The 14,056-nt window shown below is 43.4% G+C and overlaps 1 protein-coding gene and 1 long non-coding RNA gene across 2 annotated transcripts in view; one reads left to right on the plus strand and one right to left on the minus strand.

The window, feature by feature from the left end:
* RNF11 (ring finger protein 11) overlaps window positions 1–13,597 on the plus strand; it is a 29,913-nt gene extending 16,316 nt beyond the window's left edge. The window contains exons 2-3 of the mRNA XM_051800185.1: window positions 11,845–12,014; window positions 12,389–13,597. Of these exons, the coding sequence (XP_051656145.1) occupies window positions 11,845–12,014; window positions 12,389–12,560 (342 nt within the window). The 3' untranslated portion in view covers window positions 12,561–13,597. The remainder of the gene's footprint in view (window positions 1–11,844; window positions 12,015–12,388) is intronic.
* Window positions 1–14,056, minus strand: part of LOC127476854 (uncharacterized) — a 32,135-nt gene that overhangs the window by 12,562 nt on the left and 5,517 nt on the right. The gene's annotated exons all lie outside the window — the stretch shown is intronic.

A 14,056-nucleotide genomic window follows, 5' to 3' on the forward strand; every position in this document is an offset into this window, starting at 1 on the left:
CTGGGGTTGAAGAAGGTGAAATGGGAGCTGTGGTGGCTGCAGAGGCTGGGTGGGGCTCTGTGCTCCCCATCTCCCCCCTCACCCCTGCAGAGCCTTGGACCTGCTTCAATTCCCCCTTCAAACCAAAGGCACCTGTGCTGAAACAAACACAAGTATTTTTGGTGTGAAACCAGCACAGGGAAGATCCAAAGAGGAGTTTAAAAAAACCCACCACACCACAGATTGAAGAGGCTGATTAGCCAGGTGGTTGCATGTACACTTAGTGGTGGAAGTTGTACCTTATTCATCTGTGAAGCCAAATGTTTGTGACTTGTCCTGCTTGCACCAGCAACTGGCTGCATGTTTCGTACATACAAGTGAAATGAATGTGTGTTGTCTGGTGACACACTAAAGAGGTGACCAGGTGCTCATTGAACTGTCTTTGAGCATTTAAAACTTTAAAATAGTAGGAAAAATGTGTTCTGGAAATATTTCGCTTGTATAACCAACTCCTGAGAGAGCTATTTATGATTCTTCTACCTGTTCTTGGCACAGGTTTTTTTTCTGTTAGAAGAGGTTTGACAGTTGCATGAGATCACACTTGGATTTGTGCCCTTCGAGCTAAAAACGCAGAGTCACTGCTTGTGAGGACAAGACTTAACTGGAAAAAATAGAAACATTGCCCTTGTGTTCACTGCTAATACTGCGTCGAGAAGTGGAGCTCTGTCAAGCCTTAGTGTGCCTTAATATTCATGTAGTCATTCCTTTAATATTCATGCAGTCATTCCTTGCTTTTAGATAGAGAACTGCTTTAAAAAAACAACAGATTCAGAAATAATGGTTTAATGTCTCAGGCATTCCTTTAAGATTAATAAATGACTGGCTGAGATGAGCCGATAGCCTGAATCAGGGCCTCTGGCTATTTAAGCTGCTGCTTATTGACTCAGAGTTGAAATAATTGATGTTATCAAATGATGATAAACAAATAGTCAAATTGCATTTGTTGTGTGTGTGTTTATTCTTCCTGAAGTTGGAGATGGCAGACAGTGTGTGCCTGGGAGAGGTGACAGTGTCCACACAATTCAGTGCCCTTGGGCTGGGCCAAAATCTCTTGCACAGCCCAGCACAGCTGCTTGTACCCTTAATTCAAACCTCAATTCAGCTTCACAACGTGGAAGAAATCCCAGTTGGTTTCCCAGTAGCTGGTGGAAGGGGGGAGGAGCTGTTGGCTGGTAGGGTCATCCTCACCAAGCTGGCACGGACAGTGGCACGCAGAGACTCAGACTGTGTTTGAGGTGCCCCAGTGTATAGCAGGTGTATGTGAGGCTTCATCTGTCTGTGGCTTTCTAGCAGCCTAACACAGAAACATGCTTAAAATGGCTGTGGTTAAGCTGTTGCAAAAGGCAGCATTGACATATCCTTTAACTGGCCTCAGGAAGTCTCCTGGCTGCATCTGCGTAGTCTCCCTGCTGCACTGCCTGGGCTGAGGCTCCGTCACACACCTGGATCTCAGGAGTATCTACTCAGTTTTAGAAATTCAGATGCCATTAAGAAAATAAAAAGGCCTGTGGAGCTGAGTGTACCATCAAACTGCCAAGGTGTGGCACCTTTCTGCTTGAGCAAGCGTTTGTAATTGAGGATGGCTTTGTTAAAAAGCCATTAAAATATTTCAAATTGAGTACAAAGTTATGATCCAGTGAAGTATAGCACAGATTCCTGAGTTTTGGAACAAACTCTACTCTCATGGGCTGCTTCACTGACAGTCTCACAGCAGTCAGTGAAGTCTCACACCAGCAGTCTCTGCTGCAGGTTTTCCTGCTCTGTGGTTACACAGACCCAGCTTGTGACCAGCCCTGTCTGATTTTTGAAGCTCTTCTGCAGTAGCACCTACACTGTTAACACTTTTCTCCTCCAAGTCATTTATCCTTAGCAGAGCAATTGTTTTTTCTCTGTATGCCGTGGCAGAGGTTTGCACTGTGTGAGAGTCCTGTTTGCTGTGAGTCCTGATGAAAAATTCTTCGTCGGGTTTCTGCTTGGCTTCCTTGCTGGCCCACCTTCCCAGGCTGGCTCTGCCTCATCAGCTGGTCCCTGGTAAGGGGAAGGCCCCTGTCAAGGTTTGCAGAAGCCTGCTCTTGTGTTGCCTCTTCTGTGTGTTTTGGTTGGATAACAGACTGTATCTCTATAAAAAGAACTACTGTGTCCTCTTTCAAACCTCTTTTTTGGTGCTTGTGTACAACCGAGTGGCTACAGAGAAGTATTTTGTGTCCTCTCGGGATAGTGCTTGAGGGGTAGATGATTTGAGGTGGCTGCCGTTGATGTGCCTGTTTGTTTTCGTTACCTGTGTTACCTCTTATCTGAAGCTGAGTTGACACCTCTCAGAAGACCTGACACATAGGGGTGATGTTCTCAGTCTAGCTGGGACTGTTGTGTCTGTTTAAGTCCTGTTTTAGAAACTTGGTGTAGGAGGACCTGCACTCCTTGATAGGATGCTTTTGGATGTGTGTGGAAACTGCTTTAGGCGAGGCTGTTAAACTGTGCTCTGCAGAGCCCTCTTTGCCCAAGGAGGGTGTTTGACATGTGTTGATCAGTAACGCTCAGCCTAGAGATGAGATCATTCATCACTTGATTTCACTGATCCCTTGATATCCTACTCACTCTTTTTCTAAAATACAGTCCTAGTTCTGCATAATATTTTTCTACTATATGTTATGTTCTTATTAGTTCAAACTGACACATTTAATTATGCATATACATGTCTATTTACACACTGAAGTAGAACTCGTATTTATATCTCAGCAGTCCTCCCCTGATGGATTGATTGCTTGTACCTTAAGCTTATGTGCATTTTCATGTTTACTCCCTGGCTTGGCTGTTGTCCCCAGCCTGTCCCTTTGGCTAATTAGGGCTGATTTCTGTAATTTTCCTACCTTGTTCCTGAAGTACTGAGAAGAGTTGTCTTGTTCTTAGAATTGCCATCAAGCTGACCTAATTCTTGCCAAAAGATACATTTTAGCACTCTTGCTATTTTTTAAGTGTTTGGAGTCAGGTTTTCACAATTGGCTTGAGTCCCAACAGGGGCACTCCTCCCGTTTTCCTCTTGGCTGCCTGCTCCCAACTTTTTCAGCAGCTGTAGCATTCGCACAGTCGATGGCAGTGGCTTGTTTGCTTTTCACGGAGAGGCGGTGGGAGCAGTGTCCTTGGAGACACTGCAAGGGAAGTGGCAGGACCCACAGTCCAGAGGCAGTGCTGTTTTAGAGCAACTGGAGTCAGCTGTGCCCTGATCCCCAGATTCCCTGAAATGGCACCAAAAGCAGGAGCTGGGTGTGCTTCCTTGGGTACGCTGAGTGTGCAGGCTCAGCAGTGGTTCAGGGCATAGCGTGCAGTGTTACACTGCCCACCTGAGGTCACCTGTGTCTCTGTGCTCTTCGTGGGATGATGCCTGTCCAGTGATCCGTACCAAGCCCTTCATGTAGAGGACTTGCACGCACTTGTCTGAGTGATGCAATGCTCTGGGAGTTTTGGGATGGTAGATTTGGGCCAAGCTCATGTCTCGTGAGGCAGAAGCACGTGTGAGCTTAAGCCTTTTTTGTGTGCTATATTCAGAGGTGAGTCAAAGCCTCGGAGTGCTTTGAGGGGTGTGCACAGGAGATCATATCCAGGACAAACCACATGTGTTGGACATCAGGGAGCAAGGCAGGTTTGCTGCTGCAGACAGGGCCTGGCATAGCAAGAGTCATGGCTGCCTGCAGATTTTGTGTGCCCCAGGATGATCAATACTACCATTTTTTAGCTGTTATCCCTTTGATTTATGCTATAAACAAGCTACACTGACTGATATTTACCCTTTCCAGAAAGTAAACCTGTGTCTGAAGGAAATGTGAATGATTCCTGTGTTTCTGTGTGGACTGTTAGTGTTCTGTCACCTTTTCCATTGTAGCTTCCCCTGTCTCTTGTGCTTGAATTCAGCCTCCAAAAAACACACTAACTCCATTTTTTTTTTCTTGGGGGGTGTTCTTTTTTATTTTTGCTTCCTGCGACCCAGCAGTTCCGCAGCAGTAAGTGAATGGGACACAGTAAGTTCACTCTGTACCTTTCAGCGGAGGAGTCAGTCTGAGAGATTTCTTTTCAGCCTCTTTTCCCCAAAATGTCAGTTTTTTATTTGTTGTTAAATCTACTTCTCAGTTTTCCAGCAGCCATCTCGCTTGAACCGTAAGTGCTGTGTTTAACGTAGTCATAGCACTGTAATAACTGTCTGAGCTTGCCAGGCCTGAGGAGGGGTTTCTGCAAAGAACCACTTGGCGTAAGTGGGAGAGAACATATACCAATAACACAGATGTTGTGGTTGCTTATGGGGTAGGATGATCCACATACACAGCTGTTCTTCTACCACCAGCTGCAGAACTGACTGCTGGCCCCTTCTGCTAGATTTTCTCCCTGCCCAGCTGCTTTGCTTTGTAGTCCTTAGGGAGTACAAGTCTCAGGAGGCTGCATTTTGTGCCTGAGTGTCCTTAATTTAATATTTAGGTGCAACTGTCCTTTCCTGGCTTTGCTCACTGCAGTAGCTTGACAGAAAAGCATGAATTTTTATAAATTGTTTATGAATCTTTTCCTTCCCAGTATAAAAAAAAGCCTATTAAAATAAACATGCTAGGAGCTGTAATAAGAGGGTTTTGTTATCTCTCAGAAGTTGTGGCCTGATGCTGTAAGTTGAGCTGTCAGTGAGGCTGTCTGGAGGGCTGGAGTCAGTTCTCTGGTGAGCAATTTAGTGGTCTGGGATGTGTTAGTGTATAAGTTATCCACTTTCCTGAAGAAATTCACAGCCTGATGTTTGATGGGATCTCTGGAGAAAGGAACAAGGAGACCTAAAACTGACACAAAGCTGGTGAATGAGAAATCAGCCAGTGGAACCGTACCCAAGGTTGACGTCCTTGAGTCAGAGAAACCTGCTGTGCAGCCTAGAAATGTAAAAACTGTCTGGCTCTGTCAGGAGATTGTGCTTCCAGGGATTAATTACTGCTTTTTAATTACTGCTTTTCCCCTACAACTCTTTCTTGCTAATCTTTTGTATTTAGGTTTGCCCTAATGGTTAATCAAATTTCAGAGCAGGTGACTCTGCAGAGCTCCAGGTGATTTCCATCTGCCAGGTAAGGCTGGGTTTGCTGTGGCCAAGCTGCAAGGGCACTGCCAACTCTTTGTCTTGGCAGCAGGTAGCCTTTTTGGGTTTGTGTGACAGCACAGGGACAAAACTTGAAAACAAAGTCCATTTCTCTAACAGCCCTTGTCACTGTCTAGGAAAGCAGCAGGCAGGATGCATCTAGTCTGTACCTCTTCTCCCTCTGCCCCAGTCCTATTTTTGGTAGCAAAGCTGAGCTCAGGGGACAGGTGATATTTTAAGAGTTGTCAGCCAGGAGTCTCTTTCATGGTTGCTAATCTTTTCCAACTCTTCTTTCCTAGTAATTTCAATGGAATAATTGTGAAAAATGCACAGGACAATTTTACAGTTTTGGTTATAGTTGAAATGAGACTACACCATCACTGCAGAAAAACTGGCTTTCTCCAAAAAAACACCTCCCTCTGAAGTGATCCATGACTCAAACCAGGTGTTGATTCTTAATTGGAGTCAGCAGCTGAAAAAATACTGTGCAGATTCTGCAAGTTCCTCTGGTGAACACTGGTTCCGTAGTCGGTTGTTATATTAATTACTGACTATATTTACAGTGCCAAATTCCTACAATGCCAGAATTCTTATTAATTTTCCTTTAAGAACATCATGGTAGGAAGCGTGTGTGTGTGTGTGTGCATGTGTATCTGACCTGGCTGTCTGCCCCAGATGTCCCCTCCAGTTGGGAGAGGAGGAGATTTTTCTTTCAGAAGAACTTTCTAGCATTAAGTGTTCAGCTGTCGCAGTTATTCATACAGAGTGGCTACCTGGAAGCAGCAGTATAAAAAATTGGGTAACAATTTCATTACATGATGTTTTATAACAACTGCTGTTCACCTTTATAAATGAACTGTTCTCTCCTGTATGGCAGAAAAAGGCTTTTACAGTTGGCAGGCTGCTCATAATATTCTAAGGATTATTAAAGTAAGCTCTAGCTGTCGTATAATGCACAATATAATGGCGCGTGGTTTTACATTAATGTGTCTTGGGGGAGGATATTATTTCAGAATGTGTGTTCACATATGGATGGAGTTTGAGTCTTTTTGCCCTAGTCAGAATGGCATTCACAGAAAAGGCCCCTGGACCATCATCCCAGCAAGTTCCTTATGAGTAATAAAGCAGTGAGAAAATTCCATCAGATTCATCAAGGATTTTTCAAAAATACCCCAAAAGCACAAATTTTTTTTTTTCTCGCCTCCTGACTTTACATCTATAAATTGAGGTTGTTCTTAAGTTATTTAGGCTCCCTGCTAAGCACCTCAGCTGCTGGGCTGGAGAGGGGCCTGGCCCTGTGTCAGGTTGTTGTTGGAGGGCTGGTGAGCAGCAAAGGCTGTGCAGCCCTGCTGCAGCTGTGTGTGAACCAGGGCAGCTGCCTTCACACAGTGTGTCTCATGAAAGACGTTTGCATATCGAAGGGATTTCAAAAAAAGAGCTGTGGGAACGGCTGGGGAAATGCAAATGGAACTTTTATATTTGCATTAATTAATTAGGCAGCAACCGCAAGGAGCATAAGCGCTACAGCTACTGGTATTTTAAAAAGTGTAAAAAATATTTAGGATGAACGTAGCTTGGAAGATGTTTGTCTCCTTTGTCAGACTGAATTAACAGATATGCTGTTGATCTGGTGATAAAATGCAAATTAATATCGCAGGGTGAGACACAGGGAGAGCACTGGATTAGGTGAGGAAGAAAATCTGGAGATGGAAACTTAGCAAAGTATTCAGTAGTGGAAAGCAGGTGGCTGTAGGCAGGATCTTGGGGACAGCAGTGAAGCTTTAACCTCTAGAACTATTAGATGTTATAAATTATTCATCTCACCTTTGACCGTCCTGAAAGGATAATTTGTGCATGTTGGTGCAATTCTAAAAACAACAAGCAGACAAAAGCCCTGATAACATACTGCTGATATGTGGCGTAGAGGGATCTTAAAATAATCTTTATCCAGGGATTAAGAGTTTCTGATCTAGCACTGACCTGTTTTCAGAGTATTACAAATTCATGGCACTTGCAAAAACAAGACAAAAAGACTATAAAACAAGGGAAAAGCAGATTTATGGCAGCATAAGTAACCAAGGTAGGTTGCATTGATGAGGAAACTTAAAACTGGAAATCATGCTTGATGAAACCTTTTTTCTAGTCGAGAACCCAAAGCATGCTTGGGAATCTGCACATAGAAAGTGGCTGGGCCTTTTAAGCCATGTGTGAAAATGTTTATTTCCATTAGGAGTGAAAAATGCAGACCTCCAGATGCCCTCTATAATTTCTCCCCCCTGAAGGAGGAGGAGCCAGGGTGAGATGGAAACACAAACCCTGCTCTAGTCCTTGAGCCTAAATTAATGCCGCTGTTTTCAAGGGCCGAATAAACATTGGGAGTGAATGATTTCTGTGCACAGAAAGCCAGGGAAACTTATGCTGATACCACTGACTTTGTGAACAAGAAGAAAGTTGTGTATCACTAGGACTATGGCCATCTGAGGTGGTTAATCATTACTAGATTCATATGGGAAAAAAATAATGATTAAAGCAAATTAAGGGCCAGAAAGTGATTTTTCTTTCATTGCCCAACAGTAATATGTGGGTTTGATTATTTGTTTTGGCCTGAGCTAGGGGTTTTTTTGCATATAGTAATAGAGTTAGCATGAAATTTCATCTTTGGTTTGAAGTGCCTGACATCTATATCAAATGATAAATAACACAGACTTTGGCTAGAAGTTCAGTATTTCGTAATTTTGTCTGTAAAAACATTTTCCATGGTTGATAAGGGAAATATGAGACACCAGAGCAATAAATTTCGTGCTCGTCTTTGCAGTAAAATAATAATCACTTGGGTAATACAGTCTTTTTTTATATATATACATGTCAAGGGGCCTCTAGCTACAAATGTGAGCTGGCTGAAGTGTGGAATCCTCACGTTGTTACCCTTGAACACCCGCACTGGAGTGAGCAGGACCTTGCCTTAATGTGGGTTGACGAAAGCAGCCTTTACACACTGTGAAAGATTTGCAGAGGGGTGATAAACCCTCGCAGACTGTGTGGAGGGTTGCACTCCGGCCTTACGGGCAGCTTGGAATTATTGTCGGATGAGCTTAACTTCCAAAAACAGTCCAGAGATTTGGTAGTGGAGAAACCCAAGGATGCAGCTGCCAGCGTGGTGAGGGGCGATGGCTGCGAGCGGGGCCAGCCTGGTGGTGTGCCAGCAGGGCTGAAGGAGCCCAGCTCAGCTGGTGGGGGGTCATCAGGATCTGTTGAGGGAGCACTTCATGCTCCATCTCTTGCTTGGATCCCTCTGGGGATGTCCACTTCTCAGTCAGAGAAATCTGGGCTCTCAGATCCTCATGAATAATAAAGTATTTTTAGAATCATACAGGTACGAACACACTGTTGGAGGGGAGAAGACCCTTTGAAAGGGTCAGTGTCCATGTAGTCTATAATGTGACACTGCAACGTGTGCAGCTGTGTTCTTCCATTTTCCTGGTATGTTTGTGTCCAGGGCTCAGTTTGGGCAGGCTTTTAATAGCAATTGGGAGTGAGATGAAAGTGCCAGCAAACAGCATGTTCAGTGCCTGGGCATGGAGCGGCCACTCGGGTTTATTTACAGGACTACCTTACACGTTTTTCAGAGCAGCCACACCAACCCCAGTTTTCTGCCTTCAAAGCATGAAGACGTCATGGCAACACCACCATTTCCACCCAGTTACTCATCTGACAGGAGATTCTTGTCTAGCATGTGAAATTGTAGAAGCCCACAGCTGGCAACTATAAATTCCCGCCTTAATGGGCCATGTCAGACATGCAGCACAGGGCAGCTCTGCTGGGAGGGAACCTGAGACAGGATGCCTGAGGGAGGAGTGTTTCCATGCAGCACTGGCCGTGGGGAGAAAGCATTTGTGTATTTGGCAGGGGAAAGGGGCCTAAGTGGTCCTTCAGGCCTCCCTTCAGGTCTTTGCAGGGAACACCCAGGGCAGAGGGGCTTTGCAATAATGCAGAATCGGGTTCCCCAAGTACATGGTCCCTTGGTGGTCACTCGCAGAAAGTGCCTGTAAAAGACTAGAATGAGGTTTTGTTCTTGTCTGGCCTATCACAGGTTTAGAAGTTATGTTATTCACTCTTCCAAACTTAACCAAAGCCATGGTCGGTTGGGTAGCTGACTGATTGCTTACTTCAGAGCTGTCCAGATGTAATTGTTCTAACTCACAACAGATTCTTATTTAATTGTGGTTCCCTTTTGCTGTATAATATTTACCGAGGTGATCAATTTGCTGTTGTTCTGGTACAGACATTCACTATCAGTTGCTGTTGCTACTTTCAGACATTTTGAGGGTTTTTTGGATCTTTATTCCTCCTTTTTTTCCCCTCCTGTGTTTGCCTTTCCTGCACTATGACTTGCAGCCCTGGTTTGGGCAAGGGGAGCTGTTGCCTCCCGTCCTGCCCATGTTGGCACCAGCCTATGCTGTGCCTGTCGTTAGTTATACTGCTCCTCTTTTTTATTCCAAGACGTGGAGGGGTGCATCTCTCTCCAAATGCTGAGCGTTCTCTACATCTGTGTCACAAATAAAGGAGGAAGCAGTAATGCTTTCTGCTATTGATTTAATAACCTGTTCAAAGAAGTACAGCAAAGCCCCTGGAAAAAAAAGTTACTGAGAATTTGTGGTGTTAAGTTCTTGAAACATAAAACCAGGACCGGGTTCTACCTCGAGCTCCAGTGTTCAGCACAGAGGGTCGGCAGCATTTATGAGGGGAAAAATGCTTTATTTTGCAGGCACCAAAGGTTGCAGTCACTTTCTGAATACTTTATATCTGACAGGTCATCTGTAGGTTCAGCTGGTGCTTTTCTCTATCCAAATGATGATTAGAGAAGACTTTAGATAATTTAAAGCACTAAAAGTCAGCTGATCTAAAAAGAGTTCTGTGAAATACGGTTTAGAGTAGTCAGGAAATTAATCACTTGGAGAACCCCTGGTGTGTTCTGTCTTTTGAACCTTCTCATAATTCCTCTGAGTTCTGCCAGGAAATCAGAGGGGGAAATCCTAGTGTAGCTAAATTAAGAGAAGATTGTGGATTCTACCCCACAGCTGAATTGCCAGTGGCATGCACAGTGTTCAGTGAAGAATTGCCAGGCAGACTTGTATCTGTGATTAGCATTTCTCATGAGCAAGGACTTTGCTGTTGGGCGGCACTGGTGAGAGGCTGCACACTCCTTGGGCAGCTTTCTCCTGGCCTTCCAGGAGTCTGGAAGCTGACTGTCCACTTCCAGTGCACCCCAGCAGTGAAATAAGAATGGCTTTATCGGGTTTTCCAAGCGCAGTGTTAAACTCACAGCTGGGCTGTGCCGGGTGTTGGTGATGGGTGAACACTGAACACTGCCAGAGCAGGAGGCAGAGGGCACAGGAGAGGGGGACACAGCCGTGTTTCTGCTGGGAATATCTGGAGGTGCCCATGGCGGCCTGTGCTCTGGAAGGACATGCATGTTTTGGAAGGTGGTTACTCTGTCAGACAGTGAAATCCCGTGTGTCCCCCACATCAGTGATGAGGGAGCAAGCAGGCAATGGGAGAGCGGTCGGAGGTGACCAGAACAGCTGCACACACTCCTGCTCTCTGCTTGGCCTGCAGCAGTGTCCTCTGAAACATCAGCTTTTGCACTTTCCAAACAGATTAATCAGTGTGTCTCTGATGCAGCAGGTTTATTTTCAGACACATCTATAAGTTGAGTTTTTTTCTGCTGTTTAAGAAGTACCATCAAAATAGACCTTTTGCAAGAAATTGTCTCCCTGTTAACAGCAGATTTATGGCTACTGGCCAATACTGTCCTAATAATGTATCGTGTTAAAAATTGGTATTTATGTATCAAAAAATGCTTTAAAAGCAAGTAAATTAAGTACCATGTTGATATAAATGTCAGTGAAAATATCTGACCTAAAGTTCATTAATATTCAAAAGAAACTTCTGAGAATGTGGTAGAGGAAGGACTGCATAATAGCTATACATTGCCTAAATTTTCTTCGGAAAATATATACCTTAAGCATTTCAGCAGTTGAAGTCCAGCTTGGGAGAACCCATAAAATTATATTAATATATGAGAAGAAATGTAAAACTTGGGTTACTTACTTAAGCTGTTCTTCTTATTGTTCAGGTGACATTTTTTTAACCCACAAGAATTAAATCTACAGTTCTGGATTGGACCTTGTGTGGCCCAGAACAGCTCACGTAAATTTTAGTCATTACTAAACAAATAAAACCTTGCTTTCTAAAACTTAAGAGTAGGCAGTGCCCTCATCTTAGCAAACAGTTCTTCCTAAATGTAAAAAAAAACAACCCATAGATTCTGCTTTTTGTTGCACATGCTGGGGGCTCTCCCTCAGCCCTTGTGTTGTTCTGTTCCCTACCACAGCAGTTTACCAGGTCCCTGTAAGGTTTATTTGCCTGCTGGCACGTGCAGTTTGTTGTCCGGGTATCTCATGTATGAACAATTCCTTGAGATCAAAAGCTTTTGCAGAGTACAACCACGAGCAGCTCCTTGCTCAAACTGGCCTCAATTCTTTATCCCATTCTCAGTATAATTATAGCCCCAAAATTGCAAAGTAGGAGTGGGAGTTCATACGAATATTTGTAGGACTAAGAGAGGAAAAATCGAATGCCAAGTTCTGTGCTACGAAACGGTAGGAAAGCCTCTGTGGTAGTTTTTAACTGAAATATTTTAATTTTAGGAGCAGGTCCCTGTTCCTGTGTATCACCCAACTCCAAGCCAGACCCGGCTGGCCACACAGCTGACAGAAGAAGAGCAGATCCGGATAGCGCAGCGGATAGGCCTCATCCAGCACCTACCTAAAGGAGTCTATGATCCCGGGAGAGACGGCTCCGAAAAGAAGATCAGAGAGTAAGTCCCAGTCACACGTGGCTGTTGCCTTGCTTTGTGACACTGCCCTGGGAAACCTGATCTTGCCATTCTGTTTCTGCCTTTTTTTCGGGGGCTGTAGTTTAACGCAGCTTTCTGAAAAAGGAAATGGCCATGCAGGAGGCTGATGTTATGAGTGGCATCCCTGCCTGTGACAGTGGGGTGGAATTCAATGAGCTTTAAGGTCCCTTGCAACCCAAACTATTCTGTTATTCTAAGGCTCTTGCCTTTCTCCTATGCAAGGATACTCCTCACAGTACCTAGAAATACTAAAGTCATTCAGGAGTAGATAGTACACTATTTTTCATTTCCAGTTAACAGCAGCTTCAATATTTTATGTTTTTTTCCCCCCCCAGATGTGTCATTTGTATGATGGACTTTGTTTATGGGGACCCTATCCGATTTCTGCCGTGCATGCACATTTACCACCTGGACTGTATAGATGACTGGTTGATGAGATCCTTTACCTGTCCATCCTGCATGGAGCCAGTGGATGCAGCACTGCTTTCATCGTATGAGACTAACTGAGCCAGGGTTTCTCTACTGAACCTCCAAGGAGACCATCCACTTCAATGGGTTTGATCCTTTTGTCATTCAGCCCAAAGAGCCAGGAATTAGGAATTAAGATCATGCACAAAGTATACATTTCCTAATAAATAAATAAAAAAAAAATATTCCTGAATGGCTGCAAATATTGGAAAACATAGTATTTTAGAGACTATAGAAAAGTAGGTTGTTATTTTTAATGTAAAGCCTTGACCCACCATTGTCTTTTAATGTTTGTTCTTACACCCATATATAGGAATTGTGTAAAGTGTTACAGCAACTGTAAATGTTTAAACTGCGTGTATCCAATTTTATTAGCAGCAAGATAAGAGTATTTTTTTCCTAAATAAAGTAACCAGTTTTGTTCTGATTCTTTTCACAAGTCCTGGCATTTGGGTCAAGGCTTTATTGAAATCTACATTTTATAACACTGGCACAAAGAAATAGTTTTAAGCTTGTTTGCACAGTTCTTTTTTTTTTTTTCATTGGAGATGGAATTCATTGCCTTAGGTCTTTTTAATAGTGTATTGTTATTGTTGGGCTGGCTCTATGCTTGAAAACCAGTTTATTTATAACCTGTTAAAAGTGCTATATTTTGTTTGCAGTTAGGAATATGCAGACTTCAAAGTGATCTCCTAGCTTGTAAGCAAACTGAGATGCATTATCCCTTTTCTACTAGTGATACAGAATATGAAGATGTAAGACCTACAGTGAAACTATGGTTTCATGGGTTTTTATAACTTCCTTTGGTTTTGATGAAATAACAGTCCTTAAACTTTAATATGTGACCTTTAACTTGATCAGATTAAAAGTGGGCCGGATGAACAATAAATAGTTAAGCTGCCATAACTGAAAAAAAAAATATATATTTGGAACTAATGTAGTGTTAGTATTGATCACTTATTCTACTTTTTTCTCCCTAAAGATGGTTGTCTTGGATCATAGCAAATGGATACTGCATCTCTCGTTCTTGTAGTCCTTAGGTTATCAGAAGTTAAGAATAAACATACTGTATCTCAGTCTCCTGTATTAAATGTATCTGTTGAGCCCTGCTGGCTGACACACCAGTCCACCAAACAGGAATGAACTCATAGAGGAGAGAATTAGACTTTGTTCTGCACATAAATGCAAAGTTTATATAAACCCAGACTGTCAAGAGTAGCAGTGGAGGGGGCAAACAGTCCTGCTATAGCCAGAATGACACAATTAGCTGGTTCCTGTAGCAAACAGTATGTGCTTGTTAAGAGAGGCTCTGGCAAAGATTGTAGCTGTAAAGACCTTTTTCCACTAAGCATGATTTTTTTCCTTTTTTCTTCCCCCCCTTGATGTACCTACTGTGACCTTTATACATTCAGTGCCACCCTGATACAGTGAGAAGCAATCTCAAGTTAACCACAGCAAATTGGGGATGTTCGTGATTGTGTTTCAGCTACAGTTTGAGTACTTGATACAAAAAGTTGTGTTTAACAACCCCAGTC

Source organism: Manacus candei, unplaced genomic scaffold, assembly GCF_025592945.1.
Source record: "Manacus candei isolate 608988 ecotype Guabito, Panama unplaced genomic scaffold, ASM2559294v1 h1tg000005l, whole genome shotgun sequence".
Classification (NCBI taxonomy): domain Eukaryota; kingdom Metazoa; phylum Chordata; class Aves; order Passeriformes; family Pipridae; genus Manacus; species Manacus candei.